The sequence below is a fragment of the Brachyhypopomus gauderio genome, chromosome 12 (genome assembly GCF_052324685.1).
Source record: "Brachyhypopomus gauderio isolate BG-103 chromosome 12, BGAUD_0.2, whole genome shotgun sequence".
NCBI classification, from domain to species: Eukaryota; Metazoa; Chordata; class Actinopteri; order Gymnotiformes; family Hypopomidae; genus Brachyhypopomus; species Brachyhypopomus gauderio.
In genome coordinates, this window is record NC_135222.1 from 4,497,099 (window position 1) to 4,515,656 (window position 18,558).

At 46.6% G+C, this 18,558-nt stretch overlaps 3 protein-coding genes across 6 annotated transcripts in view; 1 reads left to right on the forward strand and 2 right to left on the reverse strand.

Moving 5' to 3' along the window:
- The first annotated feature begins 320 nt into the window (after positions 1-320).
- cks2 (CDC28 protein kinase regulatory subunit 2) lies at positions 321-1,732 on the forward strand. The gene is made up of 3 exons (XM_077024533.1): positions 321-506; positions 924-1,051; positions 1,170-1,732. Exons 1-3 carry the CDS (start codon positions 448-450, stop codon positions 1,211-1,213), a joined length of 231 nt encoding a protein of 76 aa, XP_076880648.1. The 5' UTR covers positions 321-447; the 3' UTR covers positions 1,214-1,732.
- On the reverse strand, positions 1,325-4,400 carry cimap1d (CIMAP1 family member D). Of its 2 annotated transcripts, XM_077024532.1 has the most exons (5): positions 4,142-4,400; positions 3,819-3,875; positions 3,142-3,252; positions 2,577-2,690; positions 1,325-2,365 (listed from the first exon to the last, which is right to left on the reverse strand). In XM_077024532.1, exons 2-5 carry the CDS (start codon positions 3,868-3,870, stop codon positions 1,875-1,877), a joined length of 768 nt encoding a protein of 255 aa, XP_076880647.1. In that variant the 5' UTR covers positions 3,871-3,875; positions 4,142-4,400; the 3' UTR covers positions 1,325-1,874. The 2 variants fall into 2 exon arrangements, with proteins under 2 accessions (XP_076880647.1, XP_076880646.1); XM_077024531.1 differs by having other exon boundaries at positions 3,819-4,400.
- Positions 4,401-5,071: 671 nt separating this feature from the next.
- Positions 5,072-18,558, reverse strand: part of cpamd8 (C3 and PZP like alpha-2-macroglobulin domain containing 8) — a 30,692-nt gene continuing 17,205 nt past the window's right edge. Inside the window, exons 30-43 of one of the 3 annotated variants that reach the window (XM_077024536.1) lie at positions 17,386-17,551; positions 16,043-16,129; positions 15,457-15,593; positions 15,202-15,357; positions 14,801-14,863; positions 13,831-14,081; positions 13,637-13,724; positions 11,909-11,983; positions 11,515-11,620; positions 11,278-11,388; positions 10,653-10,865; positions 8,786-8,866; positions 6,284-6,476; positions 5,072-5,528 (exon numbers count right to left, since the gene is read on the reverse strand). In XM_077024536.1, the coding sequence (XP_076880651.1) occupies position 5,528; positions 6,284-6,476; positions 8,786-8,866; positions 10,653-10,865; positions 11,278-11,388; positions 11,515-11,620; positions 11,909-11,983; positions 13,637-13,724; positions 13,831-14,081; positions 14,801-14,863; positions 15,202-15,357; positions 15,457-15,593; positions 16,043-16,129; positions 17,386-17,551 (1,728 nt within the window). In that variant the 3' untranslated portion in view covers positions 5,072-5,527. Of the gene's footprint in view, positions 6,028-6,283; positions 6,477-8,785; positions 8,867-10,652; positions 10,866-11,277; positions 11,389-11,514; positions 11,621-11,908; positions 11,984-13,636; positions 13,725-13,830; positions 14,082-14,800; positions 14,864-15,201; positions 15,358-15,456; positions 15,594-16,042; positions 16,130-17,385; positions 17,552-18,558 lie in introns of all 3 variants that reach the window. The other 2 variants (XM_077024534.1, XM_077024535.1) reach the window with 2 other exon arrangements.

Here is an 18,558-nt window from a genome sequence, read left to right on the forward strand (position 1 = left end):
AACATATTGTATACGAAATAAAAACAAGCCTGACTCAAACATAGCCACATTTTGTTTACTAAACCACACGCACATGTTATGTATTATGTATATTTGATACAGTATAATATCATAATGGCATAACACCGATGTCAATTAATGTAAGAATCAAACAGTTTGCACTTTGACTGGCTTTCTTTGTAGCTACAGCTAATATAAGGTAAAAGTCAACTCGCCTCTCTAAACTGTCAAAAACACCGGGGCGGGCAGAACAGAGTTGGGGTCGCGTGCGCGCGGCTGAGCCAATCAGGACGCAGCGAGGGACGGTTTGAGTTCAAATCCGAGCTGCCGAGAGTAATGTCAAAAAAGCGCCGACGAGGAGGACCGAAGGGCTGTTTGCTTTCAAGACGCTGTTGAGCCAATATTTTATATTATCGCTTGCATTTTGTGTTTTCGTTATTAGCGGAGATGTCAAAGAAACAAATTTACTACTCTGACAAATATTCCGACGAGGAATATGAATACAGGTAAATGAGCTAAATTAATCACGAGCTAAGTTCGCTAGCTAAGCTAATAATTTGTCAGTTTACGTATACGTTAGTTAGCGAGCGATACGTCACTAGCAGCTAAAATAAACGTTTTATTTTTAGCGCTGTTTTTACTAAATGAGCTATTGAATGACACCGATGTTTAATATGATATTTAGCCAAAGTCATGTTACGGTTTAGCCTTCTTTTGTTAAGATGAGCTGTCTCTGTTTATGAGGCCACCCCAACGTAGCTAAGCTAATGCTAGCTACACCTAACTAGATAACGTGAGGTAAAATTGTTCTACATACCAACTGGTTATCGAGCTGATGGAATCACTGAGTTAAAGTTAATCTCTACATAGAGTAACTACGTTAGTTAAGGTTAAAGAATGCCTTTCCTCATGACTTAACACAGACACGTCATGCTGCCAAAGCAGCTGTCAAAGCTTGTGCCATCTTCCCATTTGATGTCTGAGGAGGAATGGAGGAGTCTAGGAGTGCAGCAAAGCCAAGGTTGGGTCCATTACATGATTCATAAGCCAGGTGAGCTTTATTTAAACTAGGTACGGTTGTCCTATCAGGATCGAAAGGCCATACATGACTTATTCTGCATTTTGATATGTTCATGCTTACAGTATACCCAATCTCTCTCTCCTGTCAGAACCACACATATTGCTTTTCAGAAGACCCCTTCCTAAGGAATGAAATAAGGATATGAAAACAAAATTGGAAGATGGCCATAAAAGTTCGTGTGGAAATGTGTGCATTTCTTTCCATGTGTTTTGGGTTGTATAGAAGGCTCATTATTTTCAGATCTATGGTATTGAAATGTTACCCCCCACTCCCCTTAAATTTTGAGGCGTTGTATTTAAAGCCCAAATGGAGCTGGGGAAAGTCCAGTCTCCACTGCAGAAGTGTCTGCTTAGACCTGGTTCTGAGGTCATGTATGGAAACGGTGGAGTTTCATGCAGTCTCCAAGTCTTACTGGAATGAATGGCATGGTTTGGAAGATGTTTTGACCATGCAGTAGTGTTTTGCATCAGTGAGCTGATGTGATTCATTAAATATTTGGACTTAGGAGATTTATGGTCTAAAATTTTACATGGTTGGTTGTTGACGGCTGCTTGAATACGTATTACCATTTCCTACCTTGTGTAGATGTAGACCAGTAAATTTATTCATTTGTTGTCATTGATTGACAAGTCAATAAATTGTTGAGACAGATCTTTCTTTGTTTTGTTTGTTGAAACATTTACAAAGGTTTGCATCCACACTCACGTACACTTGTCATGTTTGACATGAAGGGAAGAACATGTTCAAGGGACACCCTTATACTTCAGTTACATAAAGAAATCTTGGAACACAGTCAGTCTAACACATCTACCACCAAAGGTGTAACAAATTCTGAGTGCCGGCTGCCTAAAGTGAATGCAGGTGCTCGGCGCTTATGCACCGTCACACGTTCTGGGTTATGACTTCCAGGCCCGGGTGTTGGTGTGGTCTCACTGGGTATGCTGGTATGTCGACCCAACATTGAAAACGCTGGCTGTCGGGTGAGGTAGATGTTGGGATTTGTGCTGTTGTATCTACCGGGACCAGGTGTGTTTGACAGGTCTTCTGCGTAGCTTCCGGTCTTGGTTCTTCCAGAGATTGTGTAGCTGGCACTCGCAGGTTTGGTGCACATGTTGGATCCCAATAGTGCTGGAAGAGTGTATTTGTTTGGAGCAGGCACGGTGTCCAGTGGACGATAGGACGTGCGGTAGCCTATGGTGTAAGATGGGGGTCTCCGGTGTGTGCTGCACAAAGGGGCTATTTCAGGGGTGTACGCACATGGTCCTGGAGTTTGGAATATTAGCTCTGCAAATTAGAAGCAGGTTTTTGAATGTATGATTTAGTTGGCCCATCCCAACTACATTTAAATTACTTTAACAGTGCCAAGCTATGCAGTCTACAGAAGGGCCTATATTTGCCCTGTTGAAACATGCTGATACTTCCCGTGCTTGTGACTTTAAGAGCTCACAAACAATTCTCCATTAAGTTAACATATTGTTTAAAGTGACTCACTTACTTGGACCAATTGTTCTTCCAAGTATGGAGTAGGCAGGGCTGCCATCTTTACCAAACCGAGTGACCTTTGAGTCAATGTAATACCGTGGCCCTGGACTGGAGTCTACACAATACACTGGAACAAAGTATTTTAAAAAGAAGACAATGCAGGACATTTTTATATAGGCCAAAGTAGGAACGTAAAATCACCCTTAATTTCCTCCAAATTTCTAAGTTATAGTATTGAAACATTGTAAAAATGTTTATATAGTATACTTCTACATAGGTTTTGGTCAGTGTATTAATGAAGGAAATGTTTATTATGTTATTTATCCCAATACAATAATTCCTTGAAATGAATTAAATTTTTTTCCCTGCATATTGAAAATGGCAGGGATCATAGTTTGGGGACTGTCTCCCCCTAGTGCTACTAATCTGGATTTGCAACAGAAAAGTCAGTGTATGAAGTGGACCGCTGCTGCTATACACAGGCTTCTGTGACCTCTAAATAAATTACAATGTCATATTGCGCTAGATAAGATTTATACTACACGAGCAGCTCTAACTAACTGGATAAATGTACTCACTTGTATTACTCATTCTTCCGTGGAAGGAATATGCAGGACTTGTTGCCTTGGTGAAGTCATGGCCCACAAAGCCAATGGTTGATGGGAGGGTGTAGCGACCTGGCCCAGGCCCTTACCACAAACCAATGACATTTAGTACTATAAGCAGAGTAGCTGGTCAAATATAAGTAATATCCTACATTACAACTGCCAGTGAGAGAAACGCTAGCCACATGAAGATGATGCGCCTGTCAGGTAAACCTATGCCCTCTGGCTACAGCCCACTGTAAACATGAAATCAGGTAGAGGTGCGTCAGGCTCCGAGGAGAGCAGAAACTGTCTGATGCTGTCCACTCTTGCACAACCACGGGAATGCTGTGACGTAAGGCTACAAGCACCTCTGTGCAGGGAGAATGCTGTGGGGAGCTCGGAACGTTTTCGGATGGGGACTGGCGTGTTCCGGCAGGCTCTAGCCGTGCCCTCGGAGGGAGGGAGAAGCTCTCGCCTTCCACCAAGGATAACACTTCTAGTTTTAAGAATAAAGCCATTTAATATTCACTAATAACTGTTTTAAATAAATTAAACAAAGGCTATATAGTAATAAGAGTGCTAAACGCTGGGAGGATGACAAAATGGTCTGACGATTACCACAGCATCTGTTCATAAACTGAGGCGGACGTGGTCATAAGACAACTTACCCTTCTCTCTGCCTGCGATGATGGGTTTTTTTCTCTCCCCATCGCTCATCATTAATGCTGATGGAATTGACAGAAAATCTGTTTGCATGAGCTTAAATCCAGCTTCTTTTCAAGTTTGCTACCGATTGGGTGGACTGATGACAATACAAAAAAACTCCTTTGGTATCAGATATATTGAAAGATGGGGCTTTTGTTAAGTTACAAGAAGGCACTAGCCAAGATGGTACTGATCTCACCAACAACAGTAGCGAAAATGTCCCCGAGCCTCAGCTAATTCAGAGACTATCCCAGCTTAGCAAAAGAACATCTCCAAAATTCTATACCCCTTATATATCAGATGAGGTCTGATTCACCCTCCATGGACAAACGCTTTCTGATTAGTAGGAGGCAGTCTTGGTCAGGAGTGAAAGTCCTCTGTGGTCACCTCAGGCTGAGACAGACTGGCCTATCAAATATACATACACTCACTTCAGAGGCGCGCCTAGCAAAACTGTCATCAACTGGATCTGGTCTGAGGTGGCCTTTGGAACCAGGAACCTCTTCTCACTTCATTCCCATTCGTTAACCTGCCACGCTTGTCAAAGCCTGAACGATCCGTTTCAGTGGAGCATGAGGTTACCCGGGAGACATGCCGTCAGGGGGGCCCCCTGCAAAGCAAGCTCCATCTCCCTCCCACCCATCAGATCAAATCAAAATTTAAAAACCCAAAATGGCAAGACCATATATTTTACTTTGAATCACTTCCATTAGTTTTGTTTCCCAGTACCTGATTTCAGATGTGTTGGGATGGTTCAGAATCTGACATGCCTTGTAAAAAAAAAAATCCCCAGGATTTAAAGGTCAACCGCTGTTATGGAAAGTGAACACATCCAACAGGCCCCTGACAAGAACTCACTCATTAAACTTTAACATGCTCCAAACCCTGTGGGGTAACCTAAGCCCTCGGTTAACAGGGACAAACCCACGCACGCCGAACAGCAGCGCACCACCCGTGCCTCAGTGTGTCACAGGCTGCTCAGCCAGGCCACAGGCTCTGCACTGGTGCCACGGTACCGAACTGCAGCTGGGAGGTTCGTGTGAAAGGCACCAGAAGTGCTCAGAACTCTCCACGCGAACCGAGAAACGTGCAGCTCTGTCAGCCCTGCAAAAGTCCCCGAGGTCCAGACAAAGACACGGTACACAGTCAACAAACTTCATGTACATTGTTTATTTCCATCTTCATCTTTTCCAAACACAGAATGTACCTGACATCATTGGGGTGACATCTGGTTCAAATTTACTCAATTTACAGCAATGTTTGTTTTTGTTTTTTTTTTTACTTCATAGATGATTTTAGGCCAGCTGTCTGTGGCACTGAATGTGAAACAGCTTATGCACTGTATAAACTAATCTCTGTCTGCATGACAACGTAGTAACTGTTATTGAATTTTAAACAGTTTATGCAATGTATAATCAAATCTTATATGACAATGTAGGAACTTTTACCGACAGCATGACTCGTATAAAAACAGCGATGGGCTGCTGGGGTGGGAGTGTTCAAATGGAGCTTATTTTGTGGTTAGTCATTCCATCTGCTCTCTCACTGCTGCCCTAAAATCCATCCCTTCCTCTGGTAAAGAGGCGGAGAGGAAGAATCAGTACTGCAGTCACGCACCTCCGCATTCTACGTTTCGATGCAGGACCTGTGCGGTCAGAGGCCTGTCAATCATTCTGTATCCAGGCAGCGTAAAGGACAAGAGTGGAAGACAGCAAAGCGACAGAGGTGAGGAAGAGGAGGATACACAACAGGGCAAACTAAGGCACTAGGTACAAATAAATACCACAGATAGAAACAAATAAAATAGCATTTGTTTTTAACTCAGTTGTACTTACAGTTATAAATACTGGACTATTTAAACGCGATTAAAATAAGAGTACAAAGAGACAACATAATATTAGTAAATATATAAAGAGCTATAACTACTCAAGAAGGTGGCCGGAACTAATATGAAGACATAGAAGGGCATGTAAGCACAGAGGGGGCTAGTTCACTCATACACACACACACACACACAGCAGATAGTGCCGCCATCTTGTTTCAACACACTTGTCTCATCTTTTCTTCACGCTCATCTTTCACACAAACATATTCACAGGGAATGTACAATGTGCGTTCACGTCACCGCAGCCTCCAAAGGTCTCTGAACGACAGAGAAAAGGAAATGAAGAACTGGTGAAATAGGAGGATCAGACACAAACAACATGGGACATGGGTTAGCCAGCTAGCCGCAGTTAAACACCTTCACATGCCTTCCGACAATGCATAACAGATAAAAAATAGACAAAAGTGTGTTGCATAAAACGAAGGAGCTAGAATCGCTCTTTCTTAGTAAATGAAAGTTTGCCCAGTAATAATTAGTGGGCATTCAGTGGTCTTTTTATTAGGGGCTCCAGTGCCTGTCCAGTTCCTCGGGTCTACAACTTACCATCGCTCAGGTGTGTGCTTGGTGTCCACCGTAAGGGGGTATCCATCCAAGGGCCCGAGTGGGCTGGCGGCCTCCTCCCCGACCTCCGCCGCCCCCAGCTGCTCCTCTTCCTCAGAGAGGAAAGTCTCCGTGTCGGGGTCGTAATCGTACGAGTAGTAGGACACCTCCGGCATGGAGCCCTGCTCCGCCTCCCCTAACACACCAGGACAACAGTCAGCACTTTGGGTAGCGTACGATTGTGTTTGTGCATCGAGACCCTCGTGTACCGTCAGTTCCACACACACCGCCACCATGTCCATGTGTGCAGGACTGTGGGAGTTACTCAAATATAACCCCCCTGACAAACTCCACATTCGTTTCCTTCAACCGTAACGGGGCACTTTACTCATTGCTTTGGGGAAAATGTATTTACATCATGTATTACTTAAAAGTCTTACTAAATTACTAAAAAAATCTAGACAACTGAGAATGGTTTTGATATTTTACTAAGCCAGAACTAGCCAGTCTCAATAAACATCATAAACATGTCAGTTTAGCCATGAGATTTGTAGCAATCTGTTCGTTCAGAATCAACGGACTGTCAATCAAAGCTTGTGTGTATCACACCAGACAAGACCGAAGATGGGGCCTGTGGAAAGTAACCGGGACGAGGATACACACACAGACCGGAAGGTATGCAAGGCACACGCCCATGGGAGGAACCACGGAGAACGTCGGAGAATGCACGGCCTCCAGAACCAGACGCACAGGCAAGTAGCTGCAAACCGTCCAGAGTTTGTGACGGGAGATAAGGAGCAGCGTGGTAATAAATGTGGCAGTCCCAAGTGATGGAAAGGACAGAATACCAGGGACTGAAAGAAGGAGCAGAGAGAATGTGGAAGGTTAACACCAAGATTGTTCCCGTGGTGATAAGGGAGCTTGGGGCTGTGACCTTAAGCTGGGGCATCGGCGCCAAAAGATCCCAAGAATGATGTTCTGGGTCACAGTGTAGACCAACCCGTGGAGTAAGTACAGTGTGCAGTGTAGACCAACCCGTGGAGTAAGTACAGTGTGCAGTGTAGACCAACCCGTGGAGTAAGTACAGTGTGCAGTGTAGACCAACCCGTGGAGTAAGTACAGTGTGCAGTGCGTGTTCATATTTGCTTGTAAACTGATCTCATTTATTTTTGTTTATGAAGAAGATGAAGTGGTCAAATATTTACAAGTAGAGTTTTGGAAGCAGCCAGCAGGGGGCGCTCTTTACTTACAAGTAGCGCTTCCTCGGTACCGCTTTATTGCGTTCAAAAACCAACGATGTAGACATACAAAACAAAAGTTACAGTAGGCTAACTTTAACACTTGCTAATACCTTTAGCACTAGAACAGTTTATATTCTTGTTTATGATGCAGGAAGGGAGTGGGTTAGTAAATGTCTGTGTTCTAAATTTTAACGTGTGTGTGTGTGTGTGTGTGTGTGTGTGTGTGTGTGTGTGTGTGTGTGTGTGGTCAAAGGCTAGTTGCACGTCTGCACCAGGCCATGACTGCATGACAGTGGTAGGTGGGATCCCTCAGCAGCTGGGGTGTGTGAGAGCAGGGAAGCATTTGGCTTCTGCAGGGTTTACAGCAAGACACAGGCAAACAGCAAGCCCACACAAGCCAGGAAACCCCCCCCCCCCCCCCACACACACACACACACCATTTAATGATCTCTTAGAACACTGGAGATTAGGTTCAGGAGACGCAGATCAGTGCATTCAACAGGCCGGTTCTGAAGACGCTACACCGCAACGACTGCAATAGAGAGGCTTACTGTTGGAGCCTGGTAGGTTCAACTGGGGCGTGTAAAAGGCTCAGAGCTACTGTATACTGAGACCCAGTCAACATGTATTTATCATACAACAGAGATCACGTCCACTCACACCTACCCGAGTCAGTTGTACAAGAGGAACATTTAAAGCTACTGACATTATGGGTTGAATAACTCCCACAGGAAACCCTATCGTGTGTGTGTGTGTGTGTGTGTGTGTGTGTGTGTGTGTGTGTGTGTGCGTTCCCTGGTGGGATTTGTGTCTGTCTAGTAGGTGAGGCCTGGGGTGGTTCGTGTGCTGCTACAGACAGATGAAGAGTCAAGCCAGCATTTAGCTCCGACTGCCTCACAAGACTCAACATGCACAAGCCTCCCTTCAATCTGCACTTCAGCAGACTAAGCTCTCCACCTGTCCATGACTGACACACACACACACACACACACACACACACACACACACACACACACACACACACACACACACACACACTCCTGCAAGGCAAGTGCAGCTGCTCTCCAGACAGAGGGATGGGGGAGTGGGACCGTGTGTGTGTGTGTGTGTGTGTGTGTGTGTGTACACACCTGTATGTGTGTGTGGTGTCTGAAAGAGAGTGACAGGTAGACACAGATACATGGAGCCAGACAGTCAGACAGAGTTAGAGAGACACAAGAGAGTGAGAGAGAGAGAGAGAGAGAGAGAGAGAGAGAGGAATTACCTGTAGGGAGGAGTATGAGGGTCTTCTCTGGCTCCTCTCCTGTACCTGCATCTCCTTCTTCATCCATCACTTCATCCACCACTGTAGCACACACAAAATCACAAATAAGACCAGAGCAGTGTTGATAATGGAGAACTGGGCCCCAAACACACCTACAAAACACTTGGAAACACTAAAGGACATTTCAGTGGATTTTACTCCTTCCTGTTGCTCTGGGCCTGGTATAGTCTGGTTTCTGTGACCTGCTGCCCCAGGGGAGTACTCATCAGACTCTGTGCACTCCCTTGATCAAACCTCAGCTCCAGAATGCCATCGTGCTTGGATGTTTATGCGAGCGACCGCAGAGGGGCGCAGAGCGCATCCAACCAATCCTGAGAGGAGCTCGTAAAAACCACCGCCCCCTTCAACCCTGTCTGCATGATGCAGCTGTTGGCAGGGCCTGTGAGGTCTCCTGTGCACCTCTCTCCCTCTGACCCCCTCACACCCCACCCCCACCTGCCCTCACGCCCCACCCCCACCTCACCTCACACCCCACCCCCACCTCCCCTCACACCCCACCTCCCCTTACGCCCCACCTGCCCTCACGCCCCACCTGCCCTCACGCCCCACCCCCACCTGCCCTCACGCCCCACTTCCCCTCACACCCCACCCCCACCTCCCCTTCACGCCCCACCCCCACCTGCCCTCACGCCCCACCCCCACCTCCCCTCACGCCCCACCTCCCCTTCACGCCCCACCCCCCCTCACTCCCCACCCCCACCTCCCCTCACGCCCCACCCCCACCTGCCCTCACGCCCCACCCCCACCTCCCCTCACGCCCCACCCCCACCTCCCCTCACGCCCCACCCCCACCTCCCCTCACGCCCCACCTCCCCTCACGCCCCACCCCCACCTCCCCTCACGCCCCACCTCCCCTCACGCCCCACCTCCCCTCACGCCCCACCTCCCCTCACGCCCCACCCCCACCTCCCCTCACGCCCCACCTGCCCTCACGCCCCACCCCCACCTCCCCTCACGCCCCACCTGCCCTCACGCCCCACCCCCACCTGCCCTCACGCCCCACCCCCACCTCCCCTCACGCCCCACCTCCCCTCACGCCCCACCCCCACCCCCACATCCCTGTGAAGCTCCGTAAAAACAAGATAGCACCTTTGTTGTTGGTGTCTGCATTGGAACAGAATGTGACATGGATTCTCCTGTTTGGATGTTCTCTTGTTTGGTTTCAAAGGGCTTGGAAAAAGATAAATGTCATTGCATCTATATGCAATGACATATCACTTCATATATTTGTGTGTGTGTGTGTGTGTGTGTGTTTCCTATAACTACCAGTCTGCACCTGGACATCTGTTTCAACCAATCAAACGCGGGCATGACCACAAACGCCCCCAAACACACACACACACACACAGAGGGACTGATCTCCAAAGCTGAGCTTGCCTGGACACGGAGGGGATGTAATTGCAAAGCACTGAACTTTTGGAGGCCCTTCTATGCATGTTCAGATGAAGAAGTCAAAATAACCAAACATCAAAAAAAAAGTGTTGGCAAAAATCATTGATACTGAAATGTTTGTACATGCAGTAAGGCAACACTGCTCCACTCTGCTGGGATTTGATGTTTTTTTGGCCTTGAACTAACAGCTGCTGTATGAGGTACTTGTGTTACTCAACTTGGCCATTGCGCCTGCGATCATAGTGAGTGAGGGTAAAGGGTGAGGGCTGGGCTTAGACTGTAGGGTGAGGATGCACACTTGATTAGGAGTGCGTTAGGGTGTAGGGTGCAGATGCTCCCTCACTATGAGGGCACAGGCTGAAGAGCATGGTTAGGGTGTAGGCCGTAAAAGCACACTAACTCCAAGCGCACTCACTCTGAGGGCACTGGCCCAGGGGAACCTGCTCGATGCGAGTGCCGTTCCTGCAGGCGGACGCCTCCAGCTGGCACTGGTTCTGGTACAGCTGGCCGTCGGAGCCGCACACAGGCTCACCGTCGTACCCGCAGTCCCGGTAGCACGTGCACTGCTCGTAACGCTCCTCCTCCGGACAGCCGAACACGTTGTTACACTGGCCGCCCTGCACGAAGCCTGCACACAGGGCCACGGACCACGAGAGAGAGAAAGGCAGCGAGGTGTCAGCACGGAAAAGAAGAAACTGTACTGGGAACGTGACAGGAAACCCACAGTCCCGACGTCAGCGCACGCCACGTGCTCCAGAGGTCCGCCATTTCGAATTAATAGGTGTTAGGCCATGGACGTTGCTGTGGCGATGATCTATTGCATCATCATCAGCGGAGCTGGGCGGGGCTAGTGTGTGCTCACGGAGGCCTGACCAATGGGGACGTTTGATTACGTAACTCCACTGTAAGGCACCGGGAACCCAGAGAGCAGAGGTACATGGGTCTAGAGGTGAGGAGGTAAGGCCGTCTTCTCACGTGTAAGCTCCGTTTCTGGGGACGGGGGGTGAGGGGCGGGGCTAGTGGGAGGCAGTGGCTCTTACCTGTCCATTGATTGGTGGAGCTTTCCACCTCATTACACGACGTGCCATCACACAGCTCTCTCGCCAACGGACTGCTCTCGCTCACATTATAGAAACGGGTGGCCTCGAATGCTGCACACACACACACACACACACACACACACACACACACACACACACACACACACACACACACACACCAAAGTCAAGACAGTTGTCTCATGAGCCTACCTGTGGACAGTTGGAGACTGTTCCTACCTGGCTCGTAATAATCGTAGACCTTGACTGGCACGGGTGCAGTTTTTCCAACAACATACTCCCTCATGGACTGGAAGGTTACACACGTCATGCACTGACTGGGGATCTGTGAAGAAAGAAAGATGCAAGATGAACAGTCACTTCACACAGACACTCTTTTATTTGTATAAATTCAACATTCAGCAGACGCTCTCTCTCTCCGGTCCCCTGGACCGTTGGCTGGACCAGACATTTGCTCTGTTCCAACGTCTCACACACCTGAACCAGCTAACTGGACGCTACAGAGCTGTCGGTCACCTAGCTAAGCTGTGACAGCACCTGAAACAGCAAAAACCCGGACCCAGGGGTCCCCGAGAACGTCCCCGAGAACGTCCCCGCGTGACCCGCCGCTCACCTCGTCAAAGTAGAAGAGAACTTTGCGGCCGTCCATCTCGTACCTCTTCAGTCCTACACGCTTGTCCAGCAGCAGCTGTGAAGGAGGACGAGATCATCATGAAGACGTCATGCAGGAGCTCCTAATGAGGAACCCAAGCAGTAGTGCAGAAGTATAAAGAGTGACCCCTCTATAATTTTAAATAATAATAATAATAATAATAATTATATATATATATATATATATATATATATATATATATATATATATATATATATATATATATATATATATATAATTTTATAGGCAAAAATGTTATTGGGTATATGTAACTAATGTTAGCGATAGTAATATATTTAGGTTGAATTAGATTGTTTCTGGTTATTCTTCATATAAATGCTGTAGTAATGGATATGACCGAATGGTTTAGAAAGGGCAAAGGTCACTGCCTCTCTTGCATGGATTTGGGTCAAAGTTCAAGCTATGTTTCAACTGAGAGGTAATAAGGGCTGACTGGCCTGTGGCTATTCCTCTCTGTCCACACTATAAAGAAAAAGCTCTAAACCATGAAGTCTTTTGCCATTAGATTCTACTCGTTTTAATGCCACTGGAGAGCTAACAGGGCTGCCCTGTTTTCATCTCTTTATTGCCTGTGCGGCTAGAGCCGGAATGACCACAGTTTCCATCCAAAGTATGAAACAGTCAGGATGAATTAGTCAGACTGCGTTTACCAGCGTGTGCACGTTTGCTTGAGTTAATGTGACCTGCCGGCACAGTTTAATGAGGAGCTCACACAAACCCACCGCTACCGCTGCCCCACATTAACTGACATTCACTCTCGAGAGAAGCCGTGTGACAAACTGCCACCACGTTGTCTGCAGAATATAACAACCACTACAATTCAAACATGCCTATCATCACGTCACTTTCCATAGCACAAACAGCCATCTTTGGCTGACCTGTTCCCGTGTCTGGGAGTCCCAGAGTTCATTATCTGACCCTAGAGGGTGATCCCCCCGCCCACCACAACACACACACACACACACACACACACACACACACACGATACTGAAAGTGCGTCTGCGTTCTGTTAAAGTGCTGGAATGCAAGCGCCTGCCGCCGGATCGTAAAGGTGGAGGTAGTCGGAGGTGGCCGCACAAAGCCAGGCTCGTTAGCGGCACACACCGCTCCTGTGACGGCCTTCGCTTTATTAGAGCGGAGCGCAGGAAGTCTGGGGCCAATGACGGGCTTGTAATGACGGCCATGCTGCCAACCGGGAGCGCGGGGGGTGACCTCAGCTAACCCCCCCACCCCCACCCCACCCCAAACACCTCATCAAACCCTCCACCCGCAGAGCTCCATGGCTCCATATCCCAGTAGGAACTGGAGTTGTGCCGGGGGTGGAGGCTTATGGAGGATCTGCTAGGCCATGTGACTCTCACCTAAAAACTAGCTAACTCAGATGAGGTGAAGCTGCCCAGGAGTTATACAAGCATATAAAGAGCGTATAAAAACAGCCATCAGATGGCCTGAACTGAACACACTTCTGGGCGGTCTAAATAACTGTGTGTGTGTGTGTGTGTGTGTGTGTGTGTGTGTGTGTGTGTGTGTGTGTGTGTGTGTGTGTGTGTGTGTGAGAGAGAAAGAGAGAGAAGGAGAGACTTCATCACATTATCTCCTCTGAAATGGCTCCTTGTGTCTTTACCAGTCTCTGTGTGTCTCACCCAGTACGTAAAGTCTGGGTCTTACCCTTTCCAAGCTCTCGACGTCAGCACGGAAGCCCGACAGCAGAGGGATCTCCAGGACCGCCATGTTGGATGATCCAGGATGGAGCCACCTGTGCAGAGTTGTAGGGTCAAGGTCTGCTGGCTGACCTGGAATCAGTATCCACTGCACTTCCCCAAAATAAGGTCCAGCAACGAAGACCAGGGGGCCCAGCGTACCTCGTGCAGGCCTCCAGGGTGAGGCGGTAGTCCAGGCGGTCCTGATGGCCAGCAGGGTCCTCGTCGTCAGCCGGTGACCGCCGCCCACGGCTCAGCTCCGAGCGGTTATTCGCACGGGAGCGCGAACGAGCGGAGGCGTGCCAAGAAGAGGACGGAGGAACGTGGGGCTCCTGCCTGGTCTCCTTCAGCTCCACCCTCAGTTGAAAGGCTGGCTTAGCTACAGGGTCAGGCACGTTATAGGATACGTCAATCTGCACGGGGGGAGAGACAATAACTTCTTATGCACTGGTTGTAGGACTGGTATGAATCAACTGCATATCCATGATTGCAGAGGGAAAAACGTGCTACATTCACACACACACACACACACACACACACACACACACACACACACACACACACACACACACACACACACACACACACAAAAACTACATCTTGTTTAGCCCTTTTTGGAAAAGTGTTAAAAAATCAGGTGCCCTGAGAATTCATAAGAACTAACATATATTCTACTCCACATCTGGACTGTTAAGATTTCTACATCCCTCTGGAGACCAACATATACAGCATCCGCATCCTCGCCTCGTGAAGCACACCAAGCTGTTGCTATCGGGTCCTAAATGGAGCTTGAATGGAGCTTTTGTTTTCAGGGGGCGAGGTACAGAAAAAAAACCCGCCACCTGACCCCCGAGGGAGGCAAAGGGGGTAACTCACTGGGAAAAGAACAAACCTACTAAAATTGCCAAAGTTTTACCAGATCCCTCCAATTTCCATGCAGGAATGTAGACAATAGCACCGGATGAGTCATGCATACAGGACTGGGTGTCCCCATGTAGGAATTTCACCGTTAGGGAGAGCATAATACATCCAAACAATCGAGGCATGGAGAGAGGAAGTGATGGAGGGGAAAGGAGGGGGAAAGAGAGGTAGAGGGGGAGAGAGAGAGAGAGAAAAAGAGGAAGAGGTGTACCTGCATTAGGCAACAGCCTTCCCCCTTGGCGCTCACAAACAGCCCAGTGGGAATGCTGGGTATCTGGGGATGGCAGAACGGAGCAATAAAGAGAAAGGCACAGCGCTAATTCATTATCAAAATGAATTATTCATGCATAAATAAACCCAAGTCTGGCCACTAGCTAGCACTGTTTAATTATGCATACAAAGACGAAGCTAACTAGCAAACAGAATCACATTCTCAGCAAGGGTTTCAGAAACCCTAGCCTTCATCTGAGCAGTGATCCAGTTCTCTCTACACAGGCCGTATAGGAAATACTATATTTCTAGTGACATCTAAGTGTATAAAAGTGTTTATAAAACAAAATCAGTATTTCATCATGCTAATGTGTCTTTTGTAAGTCCAATGGATTCGTTCACCACAGCTTTCTGTAAAATCTTCTTATTATCCCGCTGAAGCTCAAAGGTCTCTTGGAAGTCCAGATTGGTTGACGCCAAAGAGATGGTGAGGTTCACGCCTCCCATATAGGACAAGATGGCATATTCTGATAATGCTTGAAGGGCCACGCACGTATCCTGGAACATTAGAAGTTCAGATGTTCATTAGGATTTCAGCCTCAGCTCAGCTACGGTGCTTTTTCTCTGATATTATCAGGCATTTGAAGGAAGTGATACCTGAGTGGAAGAGAATCCACCGAGTGCGTTCCTCTGCTGAGACAACCATTTGACCACGGGCAGAGACGAGGCCACATCACCCAGCAGGGTGTAGGTGAGCAGACCATAGGCAGTCATCTCCACCTCTGCTGACACCACTGGTGGAGAAAGACACCAACATATTCTGGCTTTACTAGTGAAAATGGTAGCTGTTATCATGGCTAACAGACATTAGAGTATCTGTAGGTGACGTTTCCCAGATCTGGCAAACTTATGCCAGACCTTATCACCGAAGAGGTCTACCACCTCTCTTCAGTCAGTCAATCTCATGGTCTCCCTTGGCCTACAATTCCACCTGTGCACATTCAAGATAATTGACAAGCAACAAGACCACCTCACTTTAGAGAAACTTCCTGGTTATCACAACTGTCATCCAGAACCCTGGACAGTCAAAGAGACATTATTCTTTTTAAAGCATCTACTTTAGTAATGATTATGAGGTCATTCTTTTTTTAAATCGCATTCATTAGCCTCATCTACACAGCTCAGATGTTTATGTTAATTAAGAATGGATTAGCAGCCCAGAACCTAGAGGCTGCATTGGTACCTGACTGGAGGAGGCCATCACTAAAGCCCATGAAGGAGTCCTCATCAGACACAATACTTCCAGTCAGACTCCAGTGAGTGAAGCCATCTGTACAAAACAAGGCAAAAAGCTATAAGACACAGTACTAAACAAGTGTAATATTTTTGTGACAGTCCTGGAGATCCCAGTCCTGGATTTACTTCAGCCAAAGGGTTTCAAGAGAGCTCATGAACAGGGTTGCCAACTCTCATGCAATGATCGTGAGACACACGCATTTGACTGTCTTCACACGCTTTCACGCCATACATCCGATTTCTCATGCTGAAAAAAATCTAGTTTATTTATCTCTGATCTACATCTATGATTCAATGAGTTACTAGTTCGCCAACCACTGGCGATCGATTGATCGCGATATAATACTTAAATTGTGTCCATTTTACACACCCCCCCTTCAACAATTTACAATCGCCATACCCCTCCCCTCCCCATAGATGAAATCTCACTCCAAGTGATCTTGAAAAGTTGGCAACTCTGCATGAACCCCTGATGATTTAAGCTTATGGAACTGGGCTACAACCTTCAAAACCACTGGATGTTTTGTCCAGTAACCTAACTAGCTTCGAACCAATTTGGTTGCGAATTGTGACATTAGCAAATAAAAACAATTAAGTAAAAACTTTAAAAAGGAGTGTTGATTGGTAGCAAGTGAGCAAGGTAAACTAGCTAATCTAGTTACCTAGTAAGCTAGATAGTATTGTTATTACATGCAACATATATCTGCTGATACAGTTCATGGTCTCTCTTTTTTGCCAACATCAGTTTTCATTTTAAATATTACATAGTGAAAGGTGGCAAGGAAAGAAGAAAGGAAGAACAAAATTAAAATGTTATCATCTTCTGTTTGGATGAAAACATGTTAGGTATAGAAAACTGAGAGGAGAGTTGGGCAAGAACATCATGTCATACACAGGAAGGAAATAAGGTTAGTGATCGTAAAAACTAGCCAACGCAGATCCTACGTTTTATTTTTGTTGGCGTGTAATATGACAGCATCCCGATTTTGAGTTCAGTAGTCTGGGAAGAAGCGCATGTGTTATTTTTTATTTTATTTCATATAATAATCTCTCCAATATATATCCAAGCAACAAAGTATTTTTTAGGCCCAGATTCAAATCTATCTACATTGAACACACACGCGCACACACAAACATTATTCCACAGACTTTTTGGAAATCTCTCTGCTACCCTTTTTTATTTGAGCTCCTACCCCCGAAGAACCCCTTTCACACCATTTTCTTTTTAGAACTCACGTTGGAGTTCACATCAAAGCCACTTGCTCCAGCACGCAGATGTTGTGAGATTACCTTGGGTGATGGCCATGTGGTTGAGGCGTCGCAGAGCCAGGGGAGCGTGGGGGCTACGCAGCAGTGCGAGAGCGTAGGCCGAGAGCGCGGTGGTGTACGGGTCATCAGCAGAATAGGTGTTACTCTCCAGGAAGACCTTAGCTTTAGCCACAGCCTGCTTCTCTTCCTGTAAAAAGGATATTTTGGTTGTGTGAAAATAATACTTTTAACTTTAAGTAACACCAACAAATCCTAACTTATTATCCAAGATGAGAGAATTTGAAGATGAGAGACAGGACAGGAAATGTTAGCTAAGGTTCAATTTATTGCTTGTGTGCGTTTGTGCCTTTTACTGGTAAATATTTACAATAGAATTAGTTTGAAATCTTGAAACTTGAATTCAATTGTGATTAACAAATCACATATTAACCTTCACCCCGTCTCTTTCTTTCAAAATGGTGTATACTTGCTAATAATTCTTCATCTGTTTGGTGTTGGTTTACTGACATTAATCTGTCCCATATGTTCTGGTGGATGCAAGACCCTGATTATCCACTCAGGCTAATCCAGGCAGTCCAGGCTAATACGGTCTTCTTTTCATTGAGTTAATTTGAGAGTTGTTCCTTGAAGCGAGACATTTCTGTTTTAATTTAAAGAGCAAAGGTCTCAAGATCAGTCCACTTCACATACGAGGCTTTGAATTGTAAGGCTGATGGGAAGGCCACATAATCATGACATAAAGGCATTTTGTGGATGAACATGTACCCAGTCTATATGATGAACACTTTATAAATTAGCACCTAATTACATTTGCTACCTTATATGCAACGGTAGAACAAAATGACAGACTAAGCAGATTGGTATCTGATTAGTGCAATTTATCAAATGTCTAACACTACCAAGTGAGCTACAAGCAATGTTAGCAGGATGAAATTTTCAAAGAATTCCATGTGCCTGCGTGCCCATCATAAATCTTTTTTTGTTTGTTTAGACAGCATATTAGATTTCTGTTGCACAGTTGAAAGAAATACCATTGACATCCATCCAGAATATCCATCTTCTTCTCAACTAAGAGGAATGCACTCAACCCAGGTTGGCAATATTGGTCTGAACAGGTTGGCAGAGCTGTGCCAAGAACCCACCGGGGTTGTTTTAAACAGGACGAGAGCTTTGAGGAATGCAGCATCTATGGGC

Bases quoted from the DNA above. Each gene is read 5' to 3' on its own strand.
- cimap1d (XM_077024531.1), bottom strand. From the start codon at position 3,906: ATGCAAACAGATTTTCTGTCAATTCCATCAGCATTAATGATGAGCGAT. The intron at 3,253-3,818 runs GTAAGTTGTCTT...GTTTGTGGTAAG, and splicing joins CATCGCAGGCAGAGAGAAGG to GGCCTGGGCCAGGTCGCTAC. The intron at 2,366-2,576 runs GTAAGTGAGTCA...TCTAATTTGCAG, and splicing joins TGGAAGAACAATTGGTCCAA to AGCTAATATTCCAAACTCCA.
- cks2 (XM_077024533.1), top strand. From the start codon at position 448: ATGTCAAAGAAACAAATTTACTACTCTGACAAATATTCCGACGAGGAA. The intron at 507-923 runs GTAAATGAGCTA...GACTTAACACAG, and splicing joins GACGAGGAATATGAATACAG to ACACGTCATGCTGCCAAAGC. The intron at 1,052-1,169 runs GTGAGCTTTATT...CTCTCCTGTCAG, and splicing joins TTACATGATTCATAAGCCAG to AACCACACATATTGCTTTTC.